Genomic DNA, 18,357 nt, shown 5'->3' with positions numbered 1-18,357 from the left:
ATCAAATCTGTGGAGGTTAAACATAGCTGTACAGAACGACCAAAAGACTTCTACCAACGTCTTAAACATGTGTTTTTCCAGGGCAGAAACGGACCAGGCTTAGATGAAGATCGAGCTTTCAAATCCCTTTTTGTGCACAACCTGCACCCCTGTGTCTGAACTCATGTTTCACTGTTTTCAAGGGGCCACACTCAGCCCCTGAATTAAGAAATGAAGCCCAAATGGTCTGGGACACTTTAAGGATTGTGCCCAGGAACGAGGAATTGGAAACAGCATGTTGTTCCAACCAAGCCTGCTGGCATTTTCCAGGTTGCCCCTTTAAAGTCTAATAGCTTAAAACAAAGGCATACGAGTAAGTTCCCGGCTAAGAGCCACCATGGTCGTTTCTCACACTCTGATTCCAGCCAGAATTGGAGAGAAGACCGACCCGGTAGGCCCAAGCCTGAGAGTCACCAGCATGACTCTGATAGGGAAGATACCTTGTCTGAAGAGAGCTTCTTCAGTTCTTCTGAGGACCACTAAAGACTCTAACCTTTGTTCAGTATGTATGCCTTGAGTAACCACTCCAAAGAGCTATCTGGTCTTGTTCAACCTCCATCAAAAGACGTTGAGTAAGACTGATCAATAGCCGTGGTCTCCTCACAGGCAGACTCCCAGCTGAAGCTTTTGCACATCTTTCCTACCAAAGGGGGGTGGCAAAATAAACTGGTAGTTTACAGCAGTCACTTAGATTTGCATGTAGCAGCAGCAAACGCAGATCGTAAGTAGGTACTGTAAAGTTAAATCCGACACCCGTTATTACTTGTAAACGTTCATTGCTTCTTTCTACACCTACTGAACCATCATAAAGTTATTGCATGTAGGAACTACAGTGTACTCTTTACAAGTATATTGCCACACTCCAGTGTGCCTTACTCCACCTCTTAGTTAGACAAGACCACTTGTGAGCTTACCTCAAAATGAGACCACCTCTCCATTTCCTTCCTGATGACACCGCCATTAGGTTAAGCTTGGATACAGGAAGCTGTCCTAATTTGAAAATGTCCCCTCATATTTCAGATGACAACCCTCATCAGCAACCTGACTGAAGGGACTAGAATTGGTCAGTCTGAACAAGACTACCAAAGGCTACAGCCTTTCTATCCTAGACCCCTACATCATCTGAACATTTTCGTGGCTGGGTCATTCCTGTTGGTGCTCCACCTTCTGGACACCATCCAATAACTAACAAAACACCTGAACTAACAAAACGACTAACCCTTTCACCAAGGTTTCTTATGTTTTGTGACAATGTTTTCACTGTTCGACCTTAGTGTTTCACATTGTTTGTATCATGTTTAGACCAGTTTAGTTAATTGTTGATAAATGCCTGGATGTTTGTCAGTCAATTGTGAACTGTGTTACCGACCAAATGTACTTGACCTGTGGACTGTGAACTGACTTTTGTGCTCTCAAGGAACACTGGCTTCAGCCACATCCTGAGACCACAGGGGGGATGTAGGAACCACAACTCCCACAATCCCACAGGACAATTCCGCGACGTCCACCCTGCATGACGTCTAGCTCAGTTCAGCCAATCCCGTAATGGCGGGAGCAATAAACTTTCCCATATAAGAGCATGACATGTTCTTGGGATCCCTCTCTTTTTCTCTTTCTCCTCTTCCGCTCTTCTTCAACGCACCCTTTTTGGCTATTCGCTTCAGCTCATCTGCTCCGAGACTCGGACAGAGGCTGAACGCTGCACAGCACACTACCAGGCCTACGGACACACCTAGTTACCTCGCGGTAACTTCGTGGCCTATAGCGAGTAGAAACTGGTGTACACGGAACACTACATCAGTTTACCCCTGCTAAGCTCACCAACGAACAACAGCAACAAACTTTTCCACCTGGAAAAAGGACCAGCGAACATCCTTCCAGCAACCGAGTGGACCAGACGACAACGCGCGGCTAAGACGGGAACACCCCAGCCTGGGCATCTCTCCAGTACATTCACATTACCATCGCCACTTCTACAAGGACAGCACGTCCAGCAACGCGTATGGACTCAGTAAGATGACAAACATTCAGGCATAGCCAGTGTTTAGTTTAGTCTTAACTGTTTTTGTGAATCTGTTTCCATATTTGCTGTCTTATCATTGGAATGTATTTTGTTAGCTAAATTTGTGGTTAGATCTTTCTCATAACAGTAATTTTATGAGACTGATTACTTTTTGCAGTTATACTGCTACATAATATCAATTGGCGCCCTGGTTTTGTATAGAGTAAAATCCCTACGTTATTTGGCGGCCCGCGCGAGGACCCTACATTTATTTGGCGGCCCGTGCGAGGACCCTACATAGCATTTTATATTTATCATGGGTGCCAATAATTCTGGAGCCCACTGTATGTATTCCCACAAGCAATATGTGATCCGTGTAGTACTTACAGCCATTTTATATGCAGTCCCCCACATTTTAGGGGACCAAAATTGTTCTGTTTAGTCAAGTGTATTCAATTGCTTCCTTAGAGCTGATATAAGAAAGCTTTCAGTATCTAGTCTTGATTCTAGGTTTTTGATTGCCTTTGGAGTCTGTTGTTGTTGTTTGTCAATATGAGGACAAGAGTTGTACCAATGAAAGTCAAGGAAAAACAGTCAGACATAGGCCAAACAATAGGCTTATCAAAACAAACTGTTTCGAAACAGTTTATAGATACATTCATGAATTCAAATAAAATCAGGTACATACAGTGTGTAATCTGACAAATTCAGATTACAAATTCTGAGCCTTCTCACATCTCACATACAGAGCCATATATTGGCATATAAAAAAATATTACATTAAGCACAAAGCACAATGCTATGAATTAGCTAGTGAATGCTTAGTTAATAGATTTACCAGATTGATTGTTTCAAATTCCTCATTTAGCAATATTTTAGGAAATCTGTGTGTGAATGTATGTGTGATCGGAAACAAGCTAACAAGTAGACACAGCTTTTTTTTCATATCAATGTGTGTATGTTTATAAATACCAATCAATTGTAAACAAAAAGCGCATGCACAAAATGTATAAATAGCATAAATTCACTCCCATAAAATACCTTATAAGGACCACGGAAATCAATTTCAGGCAATTTAAAGATGGCAGAGAAAAGATGAAAACTTCTACAGTGTGCTACAGCTACTTTGTCTTTGCGAACATGAAAATATATATTAAAACTTATTTAGGACTTTATATCTTCGATGCCATGATGTTTTCTGATAATAATCTTGAACTTGAACTTGTTATTATGCGTTGTTTTTTCTGTTCAAAGACAGACAAGGAAATTGAGCTGACTGTCCTGGGGGAGAAACATAAAGCGATGTGCTAAACCTGACGAAGATCCTGGACCGAAACGTTGTCTACACTAAAGCTGTGTAAGGAGCATATCAGTGTGCATGCTTCCTTCCTCCAAACTAACATCAAAATATAGTTAGTTGGTAATTAACCTACTTCTGTTTATATAGGCTACATAAACTACATATCCGCCACATAGACTGGAATAAAAACTGTATGTAACTGTAAATGTAAAATATAGAGCAGTGTCCTTCCTGCTGCACTGGCCTCGGCATCAGAGAAATTGCTGTTTTTATAATCTCTGTCTTGAGTTCCACATACTGTGGAACAGGTAAAACAAAAATGGTTTGACATGTAACTGGAGGCAAAGTTATAAAATTATAGGAGAGACATTACTGTCTGGGATTATCAAGAAGCAATATATTTTCACTGTCCTGCAAGAAGCTGAGGATGGAATGCACCTGATCATGTGTTGGCATGTGGATCTTCTGAGTTCTGGCTCCAGTGTGTTGCACAAACTGACAAGGAGGTTTCTGGGCAGTCAGAACCGATTCCTGAGCCTCACCAAAGAAATCGGCTCGGTCTTTGAAAATGAATATGCAGTAAGCTACATTTTGTATTTCATCTCATATTGAAGCAATGCATGTTTGTAATGTAAAGAGAGTCTAATGTTGCATTGTGTCATATTGGAATGACTGAATTACCACCTTCTGACTGAATTACCACCTTGGGAAAAACAGTTCATGTAAAACTCTGATATTAAAAGTGAGGGCCCCATCATCATCTCATTAGACTTGCCTGTTAACTAATCCCACAAACACGCACACACATTAGAAAATCTTCACCAAAATCGTATTCTCTCCCTTTCATCTTACTTTCCGATCTCATATCTCCTACATCGGAACCTAAATGACCTCTTTAATGTTTATACAACCCATTATATGCAATGCTTGGTCTTGTTTATCTGTCGGTATCTGCTGCGTTTTTATGTCTTGTCATGTCCATCTGCTTGGTCTCCTCATGACGTCAAGTCTGTCTGTTTGTCTGTCTGTCCATCTGTGTATTATCATGGTGTTAGGGTGGGTGGGTACGGAGCGGCTTCACCTGTAGAAGTATTTGCACGTTTGTTGTTTCTTCTGTGAGCCTCACCAAAGAAATCGGCTCAGTCTTTGAATATGTGCTCTTTCAGAATTAGGCTACGCCATGCCCCAAATCTTCTAATAGGCTAATGCAATAAATGTACTTGTAATGAAAAGAGAGGCCAGACATATAAACAGTCTAAGTAGGCTACGTGTTTTTATATGATATGAATAATTATAATAATCAATTGCCTTATTAAAATAATTTTGCCAACCAAAATCAAAGTAAAATATTAATTAATGGAATAATAAACGCACAAAGCACGCTTTACAACCTTGGGCTTTCACAGCTGAGTTTGTTTGGCTCCTACAACTAAACTGACATCCAAAAACTTTGATAAATCCCACATTATTTGTGCAAATGAATTTCCAAAGGATTTACGGTGAATTCTGCTCGGCTCACGTTTCATAAATGAGGACCATTGAGTGCATGTCTTATTTGGAGCCTCTATTAAACTATAAACTATAAATGAGATGCTTCTGAAATGGCTTCCTTCATTCTTCCTCACTCCTACTTCTGTGGAACATGCTACATGTGATGCAAAAAAAGTTTAGCAGAAGTTTAGCATTAAGGACTCAGGCAACTACACGGCAACGTCCGTAGGCCTGTCACAGACTTCCAGAAATAATTTTTTGCTCAGAAATGAGAATCCAACCAACAGAACACGTATATCATTTGAAAACAGTATTTAATTGTTATAGAACAGAGTAACAAAGGAATACATGTTACAGGTATAAATGTGGCCACCACTCTGCCGGGAATGGATATTTACCACATTTTTTAAAAAACGTGCAAACAACGATGCAACACAGACAACTCAACATAGTGTAAAAAACAATCAATTTGCAACAGACATAAAATGCATCACATCTAGTGAGTACATATATATTTTATATAATACATATATAAACCGATATAAAAACATGTATTGTGTAAAACTGGAAGTAGCAATAAAAAACAAATTGTAAACAACTCATTGTATATATATATATATATATATATATATATATATATATATATATATATATATATATATATGTGCTTTCATGACGCCTGCGTCACTACAGTGCAGGTTAAACCAGAGGCCGCCATTTGTAAAAGGCAGAATACGAATCAGTATTATAAAATACTACACGTGTATTTCAACAGGTATACATTGGCAAAAAAAATAAAAATAAGAGTGACACACTGGGTTCCATCCAGTTAAGTGTGACAGATCTGCCATACTGATTTAGTGTTTCCTCAACAACAGCATGGTGCAGTCCATTTAGGAGCAGTCTTTTTATCCGTCTGCATGACTGTAGCGAACGCCAGCATCGACTACGTGGCGCTAAGTACAACTGGGGTAAGAAAGCGAGCCAAAAGTCACATCAACCGGCTCTTATAAATGCTGGGGTGGGGAGAAGCCTTCAAACGGGCAGGCATCAGGTGGGAGCCACAGCAGACACACACGCACGCGCACGCACACACGCACACAGCTCTGAGCCGAGCGCCGCTGGCCGCTCTGTAAACAGTCCCCGTGGCGACGGTCGCCGTGGAGGTGGGGGGGGTGGGGGGGGGCTCCGCCCTCCTCATTTGGCAGCCAGCTGCTCCAGCAGAGGGTTGGCCTCGCCGTCGGGGGTCTTGACGCTATCGGTCCGGACGATGCAGGTGGGCCGGTGCAGGTTGAGCATGAGGATGAGCTGCTGCCGCTCCTGCTTCAGCTCCTCGATCTGAGCCTTCAAGCCCGAGTTCAGGAGTTCCAGCCGCTCAGACTCCTGGGGGAGGGGGAGAAGGGGGCGGTTAAATCAACGTCTGGACCGGACTATGTCGGTTCAGGGGTGCCAGATTGGACTGCATTTATATCATGCTTTTATCCAAAGTGCTGTACAATTGATGTACAGCATGCAAGGTACCAATGCAAGGTACCAATCAGCTCGTCAGGAGCATTTGTGGGTTAGGTGCCTTGCTCAGGGACACTTCCTCACACGCAGGGCGGGGGAACGATCCGACAATCTTCTGACTGCCGGGTGACCCCTCTACCTCCTGAGCTAATGCATTCCTATGTGGCAATTCCAGTTCTTTTGGCTCTGTACTCCGGTTAAACATTCAGGTTAAAGTGCAGACTGTCATCTTTGATTTCTGGGCATTTACATCCATATCGGGTAATTTGTGAAGGAATTATAGCAGAGGCTATATACTTTTGAGCATTTGAAACTCACATAGCTGTGGGGCCACAACACAAATCTTCAATGTATATATTAATGAAAGCCATAATGCATGTGTCCCCCATTTGAAAGCATACACCCCCACCCAGGAAGAGACAGGCCACATTAAGTAGATTTAGTATTATTGAATACTGAAAAATAACAGCAATACTGAGAGGGAGAGCTATCACATGGAGGACTCCAAATTACCTCTGAATAGAGCCCCCATTCCTCCCCCCAATAAATGCAATTAATTTGACATGTCAAAGAATAAATAAATGATGAATAAACAAATTCCACACTGGAAAGATGAAGTTGGGATGAAAAAAGTGCCATTTTCACACCATATCATGAAGCCAGCAGGTGGTGCTGTTGACACACAGCATTAAGAGGGTATTTACAGCATGAATCTGTGTGTTCATAAAAGTGTGAAGTACAGTAGATAGGGGGCGTTATCTGCCTTCCCGTTCCAGACTCACCCGCTGCAGGAAGTCAGTCCTCTCCTTCTTTTTGTTCCGACACCTTGCGGCAGCCACTTTATTTTTCTCCCGCCTCCGTTTCCTCCTCTCCTCGTCCTCCTCCATCTGCCGGGGAAAAAGAAACATTCCATCAGACCGATCAAAATGATTAACCTTTTTCTCCGCAAACTCCATTTGCCGGAACTACCGGAAAATGTGAAATAAATACATCTGATCTATTTCAATGTGAATACAGACCTCAAATTCACCTAGATATCACCTTGCACAAATTATTTTCCATGGCACTTCTTAACATCACAGAGGAATCTGAATCAATTTGGCAGGCTACACAGTCTAAAATTACTGCCTCCCTGGCCATAAACAATCAAACAGTTGCATTTACTCCAAATCTGGCCATATATTATTGATGGTCTGAGGCAGTAGCATAAACTCAGCTCCCCCACTGGATGACAGAACAAAACCTTTTTGTTACATAAAACCTTTATGGTGTATTCTGAAATTTGTCCACTTGAGGACACCATTGCTCATGTTATGAAACCTTTAACCAACAAAGGCTGTTACACTGCTTTCCCTCCCCAGTGAAAGTGTCAAACACCAAAACTTTTGATCATCATGTACTCCATAAAATCTGGAGAGAAATGTACAGTATTCAAACATGCCGTTCTGTGGAATTGGCAAAAGTATGCCAAAAATGTATACATACTAACAGACTAAAATCCAGGCTAGAATCGATGTCCATTCATAGAAGATATTTAAGCCAATCTGTACCACCAATTGTTTGGTTAATTACATCGCTCTGGATAAGAGTGTCTGCTAAATGACTGTAATGTAATCTAATATAATGAGAAAAGAAAACCAGGGTTGCAGTGCTGTAGGGTGTAGGCACAGGGAAGAATTGCATTTCATAGCAACTTCTGAGTCCCATTTGCACAATGTGACATTTTTGCCTCATTTATGCATCCCTCAGGAACATAAGCTGGTATGTCCCGATTAAAAGCCTTTTACTGTGATCCAATCTGAACCAACATTGGCGTACACCGATAATGAACTAATTATCTGTGTACATCATTTGGTTCAAAATTACAGTGCAGGCAATCCTAATAAGATCAAGCAGAAGGTCAATCAGAGGTTGGACTGAAGAGTGGCCCTGTGGCTTCATTAAAAAATAGTGTTATTATTCAAGAGACCGAGAGCCACGTCCGCATATCGATTTCAAAGCACATGTGATTTAGCCATGGAAGGAATTTGAGCTGCTCACATACAATTCACCGACCACCCCCTCTCTCCCCTCACCTCGTCCTTGATTTCCAGGGGCAGGGGCCTTTTGCCCAAGCTGCCCAGGAACTGTAGTGGGGACAGCACGCCCCCCATGGCCCGCAGGTGGGCGAACTTGAGCTGGTCGGTCAGCGTAGTGGCGGGGATCCCGGCCAGCGGGCCCAGGCTGGGGAGAGAGCCGGTGGTCAGGGAGGGGTCCGGGAGCTGACCCGGCATCATGTCACACCTGACCAGCTGAAAGAGAAAAGGGAGGGGGGTGTTAATGCAGCTTCATTCTGCTGTCAGCACAGGGACCATGTGTACAATGCAATGAGAACTCATGCAAGTAGAATCAGAAAAAACCCATTGAAATATGCTGCGATTAAAATACGGCCAGAAGTCGGATTTGTGAAAAGGGCGAGAGAGAGAGAGAAAGAGAGAGAATTGACCTTACATAACCACATTCTAACAATCCAATGCTGTAAGAGAAATCTTTCAAGTTCCCTTTCGACAGATCTTCACTGCTGCGATTTCATTGGTCAATTTTCCCTTCGGGTCTAGCCCCACCCCATTTCTGTCTTCCGGCATTAGCCCTATTATACCCAATGGTTGCCTAAGTCATAGCCATAGTCAAGGTGCACCTGGCCAACAGGCAGGCAGCCTTACATAAATTGTCAGACTGCTGAGGTGCACAAGACTGGAGTCAGTCTCCAACAACCCTTTGTCATTCCTTTTCCTCTTTTCTTTTTTTTTCATCCCCCAGGCAGTATCTAGACTCATTTGCAGAGCACTTGATGGGGCCCGTTTGTTTTTTCTGGACAGGGCAGCGAAAGAGGCAGCCAGGCTGACGAGACCATGTCACGTTTCCCCCGGCTTGGCGACGGGGAAAGCAGATTCCGCCGATGCCAAGAAACACACAACCCACCCCCCGCTTCAGTTTCCCTCACACGCAACGTGTGTGTGGCCGCGGGAGCTGCACACAATGATGGCATACGCACTGTTCCCGGATCCACTGCAGAAACCTCCGCAAGTATTTCAGTCTTATATCCAGACTTAAAATCAGATTTATATTCCTTGTTTTGCCAAATGAAACTAAAAATATTGTGAATGAGGTGAGACAGTTTGACTCATTTCAAGATTTGCCAATGGGGTAAGAAAATTGAATTTGCCAAGAAAGCAGTAACATAAAACAAGCTGATATTTTCCACGATTTTAAGTCTCATTACAAAACAAAAACACTTGTCTTAAGACAGATTGTTTTTAGCAGTGTCCAGCTCTCAGGCCACCATTTCTCTAGCATGCACTGACAGGGAAGATTTCTTCAAAGGACAGGCCCAGAGAGAGGGTGAGAGCCAGGAATCGGCAGTTCATGCCCCCAAATCCCCTCTAGCCTCCTGCCCATCCCCTGTCTCAACCTCCCTGGAAAGAGAACGAACAGGGCCCATCATAGCCCAGAACCCAGTACAAAGAAATTGTGCTAAATAAAGACCTACCACAATATAAAATTAAATCAGAGTTTACAAAGTACTCAAGCCCTCAAATGAGAGGAAAGAGGAAAAACAAAAATGTGCAAAAATTCCCCCCCTCTGGTTTGGCTGAGTCTTTACTGTAACAGCGCAGGAGGAAATGCCTACTTGTGAAGGAGGGGTTTTTTTCTGGCTGGCAGACGCTTGGCGGAGATTAACTGCCCTTTGATGATGCAATGCCGCCACTGTGCTCTTGCAGTCGGGCAGAAAGGCTGATGCCAAGGCTGAGCACTGCCCAGGACAAAGAAGCCCACTCAGTCTAGCGCTGTGCTGCAGGGCCACATGGTCTACAGAACAGAGCCATACTCAAGACTAACTGGCATCAGGCCATCGCCAGTCATATCTCATACTTTTGCCATGTGCAGGTCTACGTGTCGGTGGATCTGTGAGTTAGTGTTACATTAATGCATCTCCTTATTGACCAGCCTTCAATATCTCTGCAGGCTCTGGTCTTTCTGTAACCAGGGTCTAAAATTAACACCTATGTATGATATGTAGCACGATAAGTAGCAGGCCATAACAGCAACCACACAATTATATCACAAAAGTAATCAAACTGCAAGACTTTACAACCTCACCGTCAAATTAGGTTCATTTTTTAAAATTCAGACACTTGTCTCGAGACTGCATGGAAATAGCCGAGCAACAACGCAGCCCCGCTATGTGCACGCCTGCATTACAGCTAGAAAATATTTCAAGAAAAAAGCAGATAATAATCTGTTTAATCCAAGCTGTTTTCAAGACTTTCAAGAAAGAGAGCTAAATGAATGTTAGCTAGAGCCAATGAAACAATATCAACAATTTTAAAAAACAAACGTGAAATAAACGAGATTGCTTATTAGATTTCCGAACAAGCACAAAGGATGCAACACAACCCCTGACTTCGCATTTCAAGCCCAAAGTCAACTGATGCGTTTGAGATTGGAATTTCCAATTTAAATTCTAAAAAGGGTCTTTGTTTGTAATTGTAATGTTTTCCCCGTGGTTAGCAAAAGTGGCTGGAAAAAACCTGAGTGGCTAGTATAAATACCTGCCACAGTGGCTAGTGGAGAAAAAACAGCCTATGACCCACCAGACATTCACTGCACGGTCCTCCAACTTTAGCATTTGTTGCTGTGGAGATGGGGCATGATACCCTTTCTACATCTCAGAGGGCATTCCCAAGGAGTGAACTTGACAAAATGCATTCCCACAACACTGACCTGACCAGGCCAGGGTCATAAAGCATTAACACACTGCAAATATGAACAAAAGATGGAACTGAAAATATTGCAAAAGTTGGTGCATCTTTCACTTCTCCTTGGCACCATAACCGATATATTTCTAACAGCAACCCTTCTGTGTGCTGATGGGACATGACCAGACTCAACGAAACACTAACTGACACGAGAACACTTCAAGCGTACAGGTGATCCCCGGTGGAGGAGGAACAGGAGCGCGTTCGGCGCGTTCAGGAGTAATCGCATCCTCCCAATGTTCTGATCCTCACAGGATACTCAAAGCTCATGTGAGGTACGGTATGTATGTGTAGCTGATGCAGAGTCAAGTACCCAAAGTAAGGGGAGGATAAGGTTCTCTATGCATGACGCAAATGTGAGACAGACCTGCTGCAAAAAGTTCTGCTATACGCATCTGCTCTATGCTGCTGGCTTGTTTGCTTTAAAGTGCTGGATATTTTGCAAGTTTCTTTGGGTAAAAATTGTAAATTGGACTGTTATATCACTGTGTCCTCTGTTTCCTTCCAGAGAACAACTGAGAACAGTAGATATTTTAAAATACTGAAGACGTCACTTGCATTTTGCATTGTCCAAGTAAATAAATTCATTTACAAATCCTCTATAAACAGAAGAAGTGTTTTAATCAGTGGAGGGGGCTGGGTGACTGGGTAAAAATAAGAATTGCTGATTAAATGATGCAATTTAGAAAAGTGAAGTGGAGTGTTTTTAGCTGAAAATATAGGAAGTTGAATCGAAACTTTGAACTATTGTTCCCAGCCCATTTTATTTCTCAGATGCATTTGTTCCCAGGGTCAAGGCAAAATGTACAGCATTAAAACAGCAGATTTTGTTTGCTGATGAAAAAGATTCAAGTAAAGGCCAAATGGATTATAGGCCATTTGTTCCAACAATGTATTCTGGCTCTGCAATTTTCAAACTGTATTAATATTTCCCAGTGCTCAAATTATGAATTGAATTGGTCTTTCTGTTGCATGGGTGTATTCTAGAAGTGATCAATTCTAGGTCTATTTTTCATAAAATGACATTTAGTCAGAAGCCTGTTTTCCAGTGCGATACGTTTGGAATGAGGGGTGCTTTACACTCAATCAAATCAAAGTGAAAGCTTTGAAATTTGAACTGACAACCTAAGGGGTGTAATGTCACAACATTCCAAGTGATGTTGGCATCCTCAGAAAGCATATTCAAACTTTATTAGGGCCTTCTATCAGTTAATTTAAAAATGCATTTACACACATCCTCTTAAGAGTCTAGACATCATAAGTCTTTAGTTTGATGAACAATGATCAAAGTATATTAAAAGTTTCACATGTTCATCTGGACAAGTTGGTCATAAGCTGGTCTAGCTGGGTTTGAGCTGGTGAACCAGTCTGGCCAAGCTGGACATAAAGCTGGTCTAGATGGGTTTGAGCTGGCCAAGCTGGTCATAAATCTGGTCTAGAGCGGTATCATCCGGTCAACCAGCTAGTGCTGGTACCTTGTCTACCAGCTGTTTCAAAACATGGTCTGAACTGGTCAACCAGCTAAACCATGTAGAGCTGGGAGCAGGTCTGAACTGCTCAACCAGCTGCCAGCTGTTTCAAAACCTAGCTTGAGTTTTTTCAGCAGGGTACATTGTGTGTGATACCTTGCGAATGCATCGTACAGCACGTAGAGTATGGGTGGGAAGTAATTTTGTGTAGGGCTGTGACAGGACATTGCAGTATTGCTCACAGTATGACCTCAGTTGCATAACCATATTTGTGATCAGAATATACAATAGTTTAGCCTTAAATTGAGCCGACTGGCCCAGTTGAAAAAGCAGTTCTGTCATGTAAGAACTGCACAATTCTGAAGAGCATATTTTCAAATAAAGCCATCACATATCTATGGATCCAAACAGCAGCCATTGTGAAGCAAAACTGATTTCTCACACCTCATTTCAAACTGAAGATGCATCAAAAGATGACAGTCGACAATCTAATGCAAATCAAGTGGCACCAGCATTGAACTTGTTAGCATTTAAGCTGCCTTGGATAAAAACTGGGAAGGGTTCACAATCACAAATAAAACTTCTGACAAACCTCAACCACCCTCACCTACAAAGCCTTAAACATTTCACACAAAAGCCCACACTTGCCATTACGTTAAAAAAATGCACAGAGAAAAGCAAGACAATAACTCACCCGAATTTATGCAAACGTTTAAAAAGTCACAAATTTGAAACTGCAGTTGATGGTGGATCGGACGCAGCCTTCTTTTAAAGCAGCCGTGGTGCTTATGTAACAGGAGGGTTCTGTCATGTTTTGTGTGTTTTCATGTTCTGAACATGTCCTCACTGGCCCACAGTACACAGACCACAGTAGATTTCCCACTTTCCATTCCCAGCTCCAACCATTTACTCCAAATCATCCTGTTTATCCTGTTTTAGCTGCTAAATACATGCACCCCATTGTACTACAGGGAACAAATCTTGTACGAAGGACCAATGCAAATGCAACTGCATCTGCATATGCCAAGTAGGCCTCAAGACTGCAACTTATCACACAAGATAACATTAAGGGCATCCACTGAATTAGCAAGCAAAGTTGAGGTGAATGTCAAGTAAATTTCAGTTCCAATAGTCAAATGAGCAAAAAACCTCAATCTCAGACCTGCCGCAACTGCACTGACTAGTACTGCAGCATCTTGAATCACAACACTCAAATGTTTGCTAAATGAGCCCTTCCACATGTTGAAGTTCAAAGTTCAATGTGATATGTATAATATCACCAAGGCAAAGACAAAATGCAAAAACACTTCAACGGATAACAGTGACAAAGCCAAATTGCCATATAGCAACGTCTGGGTCAAACGCCAGCTTGTCTCCTCGTCTAGCCTGGCAGAATGGGCTGCTACGATTGGCTGCAGTTCAACCAGATTAAATTATAGACCTGGTCTGCCTTGCAGAAAGGCAATACTGTTGAAAGTCACCCCACGTTGGCTTGGACTGCCTGCACCTTGCTTTTACTTTTGCCCTTAATCACCAAACTGTACCCAAAATAAAAAGCCAGGAAGCAGCGGTGTATGGCCTCCTGAATGCCACTCATATCCCACTTCCACTGCATCGTTCTGGAACCATCAAAGCAAATATTCCTTTAAAAACCTAAATTTATTCCAATGTATACATTTTGTGAGCTAAATAATGTACATGTGCACTTTGACTACATGTGAATTGTTCGGTTACAAATCTAAAATTGTGGAGTACAGAGCAAAATGAAGAAAACAAATATGTCCTTGTCCCAAACATTATGGAGCTCACTGTATGTAAGACACAAACACACAAAACCAAGACCAATCGACATTCAACTTGATTTGGGTTTAATTGCAAGAATACATATTTTTTTTTATTTTTTCAAATTAAACCAGGGGTCGACCTTTGTTTGGCCAGAGTACCAAGCATGCATCATCCAGCAAGCTGCCCTGAATGTTAGTTTGGGGCGCATTTCAGCAACTGGAAACACTAACCATGGGCTGTTACACTCCAAATCAATGCCAGTACAGCAACCTTCTTTTTGTGCCTTCATCACAAAAACGATGATGCTGCCTACCTAAAATTGTCTTAATTTTTTAACTGGTAGCACTTCACATGGAAGTGATTTAGCCTTTCTAGTATAAACCAAATTCAACACAAGAGTGGTTCAGCACTCTCACCCATGATAATACATAGGAGTTGTAAAATACAAATGATAACAACTTAAAATGTATTTCATTTAAAAAGGTATCTCTGACATATCGCATCTTACATACAATTCAAAACTGAAAATATAAACAAAAAAGGAATGTTGACGGACAGAACTTGGAAATGTATGTGCACACATTAAAATTAATTAGCTAGACAGATGATTTGTGTCCAATGGAAATGTTCTAATGGAAAAAAATACTTCCTGAACCAGAAGCTCGGCTCTTTCACTGATGAAACCCACAGACTAATCTCATTGGTTTAGAACTTTTGGCACTGTTTTTGCACTGAAAATCCAAGCGCACAGAGATTTGAACACACGCATAAACACTATAGAACATTTTTGTGACAGCAGAGTACAATGCGAGGGTGGGTACAGTTTTTAGTAAACTTGAGGGTGCGCATAGCCTACATTCTGCTTGAGAGTTGCAGGAAAAGCACTTTCACATTAAATTACTCTGTTTTCCATAGGCAGGCAGTATGTTAGATCATTCATATGGAGCAGAGCATGCAGAAAACATGATTTTGGGTGACTCCTGTTCTGAGAGTTCTGTTTTCTTCAAATAACCCTACTATGAGTGCAGTACTCATAGGAATTACAGTAAATAATTTGTGGGGTGTGCAGGGAACTATGGTTCAGTAAGAAAAAAAAGTCTCATTAGTTCTGTATGTACAGGATAATTTAGAGCCACTAAATCATTTCAAAATAGGCCCCATAGGGTGGCGAGTCTCACTCTGAAGGCTTGCCATACATTATCCCACTTATGCCATGGCTACTTGCCAAACAAATCAATTATTTGCCACAAAATCATATTTTGATTTCATTATGAATCTAGCTTCTGTCACAAATATAGTTCCAACAAATAGCTAGGGCTTTTAGTATCCTAGCAACTACAAACAAGGCAGGCTCGGGACATACATTTTGTGTATTCATAAAATTCAATTCGACTAGCATTTATACAATTTTAAAAGAACACTTAATTGAACTTTTACATTTTCCAATCCTTCTTTCTGAGTTTTTACCCCCATATTGCCTCGTTAACTGTAAAGTTAGATAGACAAATAACTGAGCATATACTGACAGGACTACTTTGCTATTGCCTACGTCGCATCTGTCTGTTAAGGGAGATGTAACGCGCAGGTCACATTTGTCTGTTAAGGGAGATGTAACATGCAGGTAGCATCCGTCTGTTAAGGCAGATGTAACGAGCAGGTCACATCCGTCTGTTAAGGCAGATGTAATGTGCAGGTCACATCTATCTGTTAAGGCCGATGTAACATGCAGGTCACATTCGTCTATTAATGCAGATGTAATGAGCAGGTCACATCCGTCTGTGAAGGCAGATGTAACGTGCAGGTTGCATCTGCCCAAAAGGAGCCATGTTAAGTGCAGAAAGATAGGCTGCAGCCTGTCCTCTGCACTAATGGTCATTATAGAGAAATTACCAATCAGAATTAAATATCCTGCAAAACTGTGATATCAAAATATTGCAATCTGAAACCAAGCGGATTTCTTGGTTCTGGATCCAAGTGATCCAATGGAATTTGAACACCATACCTTAATGGGCCTTTGCTCTGATCATTCAAGTGAAAAGCAAAGGGGCCCCTATAGCACAATAATTACATCTGATTTAGAGAGGTGAGGGGCAGACAGGGAGAAAGGGCAGAATGCATGTCAAAAGCTGTTAACCAAAGCACAGGAAGAGAATAATTTATTTCACAAAGCAGATCTGTCTGTTCACGTAACAGAGTGACCTAGAGGAGGAACCGATTCTCGACCCAGGACAAACACTACAAGAAAACATAGGACATACTATCCTGGCTGATAAAGCGAGTGCTCTGGGGAAGCATGCAGCAACAATTAAGTCGTGTATGAAAAACGTAATCAGTAAGGGTGCCATGTGCCTCTCCTGTCCTCGTGAAAAAATTGGCAAAAAGAGGAGCAGATTGTTCCTGCCTTTATCACTCAAAGTGTCCTATGTGCTATGTGCTACCCCAAAGTGCTATGATCATTTTGACCCGCAAGAACCTTCACTCTACAACCAAAGTAGCCTATTTGTTCTGCTTATTCACATTTCATCCCAAACTAGGGCTATAGCAAATACAATTCGTGCAATTCACCCCCCGACCTTCAGCAATGAAAACTGGTTTAAGACTACCACTTAAACTAACACATAGCTTGTTAGCAAATAAATCTAATAACACATACCGCACGATGGGCATTTTCTCATTAGTAAATGTGGAACTGAAAAGAATAAAGAAATAAAATTGCATATAGATTTCATGCATATGGATTTACAAGCGAGAAAGAAAACTGGATATAATAGCTGGCCACCCAGATATATACAACGAGCTTTTGGTCGAAGGAGATCGAAATGCAAATTGTTGCAAATGCAAAGTCACTTCTTTTCCGATACATCGTGCATTATCACGCTATATACAGTGACCATTCCACTGGCATAGCTTGGTTGTCTTGCTAGCTGGCTAACGACCACCCTGGACAGAATGTTCGCATGTTGGTGACAGCGATGAGCGTGTCGCGTCCCCGGGACAAATAGCCTACTACAGTCGTATTCTCGCTAGGCAAGAATCACACATTCATGCATTTCGTCTTGACTCGCTAAGTGTTAGCGCTGCAGGCTTGCAAGGTTGGCCTATATATTTGACTTTCTAACTGAAGCCAGGAGCGACAGTAATCAAATCGAGACCTTGTGCGACTGGCTGCGTCAGGTAAAGCTTGTTAGCTAGATTTTTTAAGGCTCGCGTTAGCCTACCTCACTACAGCAAGTAAGCTTGTTAGCAAGGTTACTGCTCTGTAACGTTACATAAGACCGCAAACACTACTTAGACTTGTACAGTCGTCAATTTCCAGTTAATGCATTCTTTCATCTTGCATTATGCTATTTCCCTCTAATGCTAGATGAACATTCCCAAATTGAACCTAGCTGGTACGCTAAATTGTTTGTGAAACCGCAGATAGGAGTTATTTGTAGTTAGATAGTTACTGTGAATCGTGCAAGTTTTTAATGACAAAAGTTACACTTCAGACAACCAACGTTAAAAGCAGAAAAACGCATATAATGAAAAAAAAAACCTTTGGTGAAGTCAGCAAGATTTCAAATTTGAATGTGATGCAAGTTAACTTAACTACTAAGCTTACTAGCTTTTAATTGCATTAAAGTACGACTCATTTAGTAAGCCAACTTACTCCCAACAGAACTGGGCTGCGAGGCAAAAGTTGCAATAGTCATAGAACTTTATTTAAATCACTCAATTGTATTTAATCCATTAGTTCTATCTGCATAATTTGGCGTGTTAACGGAAAAAAAGTTTGATTTACCTTCGACTTTGGTCCTAAGTCCGATACACAGAATTGTTTTTTTCGATTAGCTGAAGTTCTGATGCGGACTTTTGAGAGCGAAAATTGTTACATCAGCTCGTTTATATACAGTGCCGAGGGTTGAGAATGCGGAACTCCGTTTTTACCAGCCAGACGTAAGCACTGGTGTAAAAATACAG

At 41.8% G+C, this 18,357-nt stretch overlaps 1 protein-coding gene across 1 annotated transcript; it reads right to left on the bottom strand.

Annotated features, from left to right (window-relative positions):
- Positions 1-5,129: 5,129 nt before the first annotated feature.
- LOC133128769 (jun dimerization protein 2-like) lies at positions 5,130-18,307 on the bottom strand. Its single transcript, XM_061242536.1, has 4 exons — positions 18,179-18,307; positions 8,417-8,632; positions 7,124-7,228; positions 5,130-6,215 (listed from the first exon to the last, which is right to left on the bottom strand). The coding sequence occupies exons 2-4, from the start codon at positions 8,615-8,617 to the stop codon at positions 6,030-6,032; spliced, it is 492 nt and encodes a 163-aa protein (XP_061098520.1). The 5' UTR covers positions 8,618-8,632; positions 18,179-18,307; the 3' UTR covers positions 5,130-6,029.
- Between the last annotated feature and the right edge of the window lie 50 nt (positions 18,308-18,357).

This window comes from Conger conger, chromosome 5, assembly GCF_963514075.1.
Source record: "Conger conger chromosome 5, fConCon1.1, whole genome shotgun sequence".
Classification (NCBI taxonomy): domain Eukaryota; kingdom Metazoa; phylum Chordata; class Actinopteri; order Anguilliformes; family Congridae; genus Conger; species Conger conger.
This window is presented reverse-complemented; position numbering and strand designations above follow the sequence as displayed.